General features: G+C 44.8%; 1 protein-coding gene across 1 annotated transcript in view; it reads right to left on the bottom strand.

The window, feature by feature from the left end:
* Positions 1-1,435: 1,435 nt before the first annotated feature.
* The window catches only part of LOC135390057 (venom serine carboxypeptidase-like), a 31,840-nt gene continuing 26,663 nt past the window's right edge, over positions 1,436-6,612 (bottom strand). Inside the window, exons 3-4 of the mRNA XM_064620069.1 lie at positions 2,838-3,156; positions 1,436-2,331 (exon numbers count right to left, since the gene is read on the bottom strand). Coding sequence (XP_064476139.1) covers positions 1,454-2,331; positions 2,838-3,156 — 1,197 coding nt within the window. The 3' untranslated portion in view covers positions 1,436-1,453. The remainder of the gene's footprint in view (positions 2,332-2,837; positions 3,157-6,612) is intronic.

Here is a 6,612-nt window from a genome sequence, read left to right as displayed (position 1 = left end):
CTCGTGGTAATTAAACATCTCGTTTCGAGTAATCAGTGCACTCAAAGAAAGAAGGATGTGAAAAGGTGGTAACGGAGGTTATGGTTGGCTAGGAGCGTGCTATGCGGTGTAGTTCATTTTTCAGAGTGCAGGTCAATATAGCGTCTGATAAAGGGTGTAAAAGAGAGGTAAAAGCAATTATCGTATATCCAAGTCGCTACAAAAACGCGTACTGCCCCCTCGCTCACCCAATCAGAAGCGCTAACGCTATCATTCGTAGGTAGCAGGTAGAACTTTGCAGCCTTTTGGCACAACATATGCGACAACTATTAAAGGTGTAACTGCTCCACCCTTTTTTCTAAGAGTGCATGTAGCATGACTATCGCTTCTTTGTTTTTGTTTGTTTGTTCTTTTTTCAAGGTAGTGGAGTGAGGTGTACGTAGGCGTACGTATTGAAGCCCAGGCTATAGGCTTAACTACGTCATACATCAGCAGCACAACGTAGTCTTTTGTACAACAATAGCCGTACACATCAAAGCCTTTCGTGAAACTTTGTCTTTCCTTAACATTTTAGGTTGTGATTGTGCTCGTTTTAACGCTTTAAATGAAAGGCTCAACTGAATGAGAAGCCGTATTCCTAACCTTGATGTGTTTATTTCTGTTTTGTTTTATTTTATGGGCGGCACATGCGCTCTGTACATGTAGCTTTCCGCCAATTGCGTTGGAGCGTAGGCCCGGCTTCGAGATGTAGACACTATATTGAAGATTATAATAATTCGTTTTCCCGACCACATTGGCATCTCTTGATAGGGACAACAATAATCGAGCATTCCTCTAGTATCGATATTACCAGAGGCGGAGAGTTTTCATTTTCCCGGAGGGGGCAAGGGCGCACCGCGAAGTAAGTACTCTGGCGGGGGGGTACTTTTTCGACTGCTTCGTTTCATTGATCTGATTGCTTTGGGCGAAATTCAGGCTATGTGTTGTGTCATCCTCTGTGTTTCTTCGCCTCACCTTCTACTGTGATCGTGAGTATGGCGGGCGGATACATGTTGCGGATACATACAATTTTTGGGGTTGATGCCTCTTCGCTCTTTTGACCCGGGCGCGCCCAGCCCCAAAGGTTGGTGTCAGCCTCTTAGCGGGACTTCTCGGGGGAGGCGGCGCCCCCCCTAGTTCATGTTCCGGGGGGGGGGGGGGCAAGAGCCCCCGCGCCCCCCCGCAGTCGGCGCCTATGGATATTACAGTGTAGAAAAAGCTTTCTCTGCAGTAATACTGGCGCATCCGTGATGTGGTCGTTTATCATTTTCAACAACCACGATTTCCCGGTTGATATCGATAATCGCCTAATTAACTAATCATGTTAGAAAATGAACGTGGATTTGAAAGACCATTTCATTCACAATGATTAGTCGGAAATTTTTATTCAGACGTAATTTCATCACCTGAGGTTGTGGTACCCACGGTTTAATACTCACAACTGGTCCTTTGCTGAGTTAGGTTCATAAACACCAGTCTTTGGATTTACCGTTTTAGTAATAAATTCTCCATTGTTGATAAACTTTCGCACCATTTCGTTTGACGCATCTCGTTGGTCAAAGAATGGATAATGACCACTGGTAAGCAGCTTTACCAACGTTAAACCATCTTCTTTGATGAAGTAGCCAGCGAAGTCTTTGTCCTCGGCTCTTCCCCACCAAGGCTTTTGTACTGCGTCCTTGAACTTTTCAGCTCCAGTCCAGCTGAGGTTTCTCAAAAACTTCTCCGTCACAACATTAGACACCTTAAGGTCCAGCTGTCCGAGGAAAACGAGGACTTTTGTCTTTTTGTCGAGCAAAGTCGCCAGCTCGTTGTCGATGCTTCGATGGAGATCACTCAGTAGATTCATCATTAGTGCAAGGTCATTCCCGCGGAACGAAGCATTCACACCCGCGTGGATGTCTTCTCGAAATGTTTTGTTATGCATCAATTCAGCGAATCTGACGTGTTCCTCTGGCTCTGTTGGCTTCAGTGCGTTTCCATTGTAGAGGTACCCTGTTCGTCGAAGGCGAAATTTGGGATCCGTGAAATTCGTGGTCGTTCCGAAGGTCTTCAGATATATTCCCAGGGCCATCTTGACCGTTGTCGAGTTTGTGATGAATTTTTTCATCTTATTGATGTTATCTTTGAGTTCCTTGTAGCCGTGCTGGTCTACCAGACCAAGACTTAAGAGGAGGTCGGATGTATCCACTTGTGTTAGAGTGTCAGTAAACAGGCCAACTCCGCACATGACTCCTTTGAGATTTCCTGGGGGTCTTTTTCTCCCTGTCATGTTCTGGTGGATATGAACTCCGAAAGCTGCGGCCGCCCTCACTGCAAGGTCACAATTTTTGTTTAGGAATAAAAAAAAATGCTCATGATATGTAAACTTATCTCCTATGTACACACATGCATAGAAAATAATTCATAAAGAAACGTATACACGTGCCCAGCATGTTTTGTCAACAAAACGTTCACATTAGCGCATGGACAACGGCCGATATGAAGTCATACAGGTCCGGACTGACCTCACCAGGAAAGTTTGAGGTGAGATGTCTGTGTCTCCCCCGGGGAAAGTTGTGCTCCCTCCGATCTGAGAGTTTTTCCAGTAAGCGTTTTTACAACGAAAAAATGGCTAGGAAGCAAGCGAGCTGGTGAAGATGATGCATAATGTAAAACCCCGAGACTAGGGAACACAAAGGGACAGACACAACACGAAGTCTTCGACACAAGACTTCATGTTGTGTCTGTCCCTTCGGGTTGCCTAGTCTCGGGTTTTACATTATGCAAGTGTTTTTAGCCCAGTCCGGCCCTGTGTGTGTAGGAAGTGGCGCACATACCTCCGTATGATTCCCCAGCTATATATAGGTCTATGTTGAGGTATTCTTTAAATAGCCTAAAGAATAAGCACAAGAACTTCTCCATATCGCTTGCGATGTCCTCCAGGCTCTTGGGGTATGAATCATTGGTAAAGCTGAATCCTGCGCCAACTGGCTGGTCCAAGTACAGGATATCATAGTCTTCATACAGACTGTTGGTTCTGTTGTAAAGGTTTCCTCGTTTGTCAATACCAACGGGTCCATTTTCTATAAATTGTCCGAAGAGAGATGTCTGGCCTGGTCCGCCATTCAGCCACAGAATCAGCGGGACCTTCTTCTTCTGCGTAATTTGCAACAGTTCCAGTTAGTAACTCAGACTTTTAGGTCACATATTCTATACAAGAAAGAGATCAACCTGTAAGCAGTTAAGCTCGACCAACTGTGGATTAGGGCTGTGTGACTAATCTAATTTTTCGAATACCTAATCGAATAGTTGTACATCGGATTCCAATTCCGAATCAAATACGTCATTCTATACGACGTAAACAACGAGATTTGGCCGAGGCAGACCAACAATTAGGGACGACACAGACAAGTAAGCCTCAAACGCCCAGAAATTAACGAAATGCAAACAACTCAGGGAAAAGAGGTGCTGACGCCAGGAATCGCATTGGAATTGCATTTCGTTAATTTCTGGGCGTTTGAGGCTTACTTGTCTGTGTCGTCCCTAATTGTTGGTCTGCCTCGGCCAAATCTCGTTGTTTACGTCGTTTACAATCGCCCTGCCTCGTGTCTGAATGAGAGAGTGAGTGAGAAAGATGTAAGAGAGAATGGGAATAGCGTGGTTGGTTGTCCCCCCCCCCCCCCCCCCGTACTTGAGAGGCGCTCAAAGGGAAACGGCGTGCTGGTGTGGTGTAGCGGTTGGCATATCTGAACGGAAATCAGAAGACCCAGGTTCGATTCCTGGCGTCAGCACCTCTTTTCCCTGAGTTGTTTGCATTACGTCATTCTATACTTGAATCTCGAATCGGAGCAATGTCTATTCTGCATCGAATATATTCGAATAGATCCGAAGCCGGATATACTCGTATGTAAGGCCGGAAACGCCAAAGGAAAGGGGACAAAAGACAGCACCTGCTATTTTCATGATATTTCCGTATCGCGTACTGCATATCTGTACATACCCGTACATATCGGTGTCACTGTATATATGCATATGTTTACTGTACATTTGTACTTATGCTGTACATGTCTTTGGTTCGGTTACACAGGTATTCGCTGCGTTTTTGTTCGAGACACAAACTCCCATGAAACCCTTTCGCTGATGAAATTTCGCTGCTTTATATATATGCAATTTTTCGCGAATCCGGCATATCGCGCATATCCGCGGCCTGTAAATTTCACGAATAGACAACCCGCCGCGGCGCATTTCATCAGTATAGGGCTGTTGCGCTGGAGTTTTTCACAGAGGCAGCTAGCGACAGATATGCAAACTAGTTTCTAGTTCAGCGGCCTCCCATGTGTACATTTTTGCGTAATTTTCCTGAGAATGGGAAGAAGCGCACGAGAGCGAAAACATCGCAATATTAAAATTTAGTTGTTATTCTTGTTAGGTTGTAGCCACAGCTACAGAAATTCAGAAGATAAACATGTCTCTACAGCCTTACAAACAAACCATGCGAAAGGTGTCGCAACCACCGTTGGATTAGTGCTCTTCGCCGTGTGATATCAATGTTTACAAGATTCTCAATGGAATGGCTCCAGCTACGTTTATCTAGGACTCAGACAAGCCTTTTCATATGTCATTTGGCACACAGCAGATGTGATTAAGTTTGGCAACAAATATGTGAAAGAACGTGATTCTAGCTTTGGAATAACAGACGACGGAAACGAGTTTTCACGTTTTACAATGACATATACGTTGTGAATCTTTGAACAGACAAAAACCACAGCAGCTTATTAAGATGATTTCACCAACGGACCTCGTACTGATTGATAAAGGCCCTTCTGCAATTTAAGGTCGTAGTGAGAAGAAAGATCCAATTCTGCTGATGCCTCCAATTTCATGTCTAGTGCGCAGTTTTGAGAGTAGCAGATGCAAGATAATGACTACATTGCTCAAATTCGCAACCATGTCGAACGTCCCATTGAGTGCATAAAAGTTTACGTTCTCCTGAACGGAAAAAATACCTGTGACTTTAATCTCACCTGTGAACAGGACACATAATTGCTGTCGTGTTCTAGCTAACTTACACTTCACATCATCAAACAAGTGCCTGTTGATTAACATATGATTTATTTCACACAAAACTGCACATCCGTGAAAAATGGCAAAAAGGTCCTACACGGAAAAATCACATCAGGCCCAGCACGACCGACCGCCGGAGAACTAGGAAGTTGTTTGTGTTTGGGCGCCCGTGGCGCATGTGTCGGGAAATCGCACCGCCGCCTGGTTAGTGCAACAGGCCTATATCGCCGTGTGATTGCGAAAGTGTGGATTGTTGACAAAAAAATAAAAATAAAAATCCGTTGTAGCCGCCGTGTAATCTCGCGGGTTCTTGTTTCGTGAGATGAGGCCAGGTTGTGTCTGCCTCACACATCAAGATTTCCTTCCTATCTCTTTCGCGCAATGGCATCCATCATCAAAACATCCATCAAAACAACGCTTATGGTCCGAGCCCAAGCAGCACAATGTAATGAAAGTCGAGTGCAATAGGGGTGGACGGGTAGGTGGAAGGCCATGAACAGACTCCTGAACTAAGGAACATTAATAAGACACATTCTCTATTGCATTCGACTTTCAATACATTGTGCTGCTTGGGCGGCTGCCAACGAACGAGATTTTCTTTTGCTAACGGTGGGTCGCGAGATCTGGGGTTTGACGTAGATTGTTTACAAACAGCCAATATGCTATTTGTGCTAATATTCGTGACTTTATTGCCTCAAGTCGTGATAAGTACGAAACTGTCCGTAATGACTTTCTGCTTACACTTCTGCTGTAAAACAGTTCAAATTGTACGAATGTTTAAACCATCATCACAACATTTACTTTCCACAGTGTTCAGTTCTAATCCTCACCACGTGCAACCAAATGTGAAAATAAATATTGCCAAAAAAATTTCGCATGGCCTTAAAATTTGCGAATTTTGTAATTCACGAAATTCGCAAAAATTTCGCAAAGATTTTGTTGCACTCGCTTCGTATGTGCTTCGGTTTTACTATTCGCACAAGCCTACTCTAGATGTCTTCTTGAGCGATATATTTCTATTAGATATCCCAAAACGAAAGGTAGAAGGACGAGAAACGTGCGCTTGAAGAAAAAGGGACAAAAGGGGGGATGAGAAACATATGCGACCCAGTACATGTACGGCTCCGTTTAATACATCGCAGTCCATGGATTCGACACGCTAAGCCCCACATTCCTGAATTGAACGGGTTTTTAAGCATTGAGTTTTTCAAACTGCGATTTTTTGAAGCCACCATCGACGATGGAGCCGTACAACGCTGCAGGAGAAACGTGTACAGACAAACGGGAAACGACGTTTTATCCGTACATGCTTGCCCGAAGTTAGAGTCACTAAATAAGCTACGCTTCAGAGTATCGACACTGAGTACCAAGAGCGAGCATGCGCCATCTTGTTTCCGCGCCACGCTACTCACGCGCACGCGGGCTGCGCACGATGCCATCTATCGTGCGCGGGTGAAATGTTCCTTTCGTTTACAAGCAGCAGTTGACGGCCTTGAGCTCACCTTGACATCCTCGGGACGCACTGGTCGACAATACATTGATTATCGC

The sequence above is a fragment of the Ornithodoros turicata genome, chromosome 3 (assembly GCF_037126465.1).
Source record: "Ornithodoros turicata isolate Travis chromosome 3, ASM3712646v1, whole genome shotgun sequence".
NCBI classification, from domain to species: Eukaryota; Metazoa; Arthropoda; class Arachnida; order Ixodida; family Argasidae; genus Ornithodoros; species Ornithodoros turicata.
This window is presented reverse-complemented; position numbering and strand designations above follow the sequence as displayed.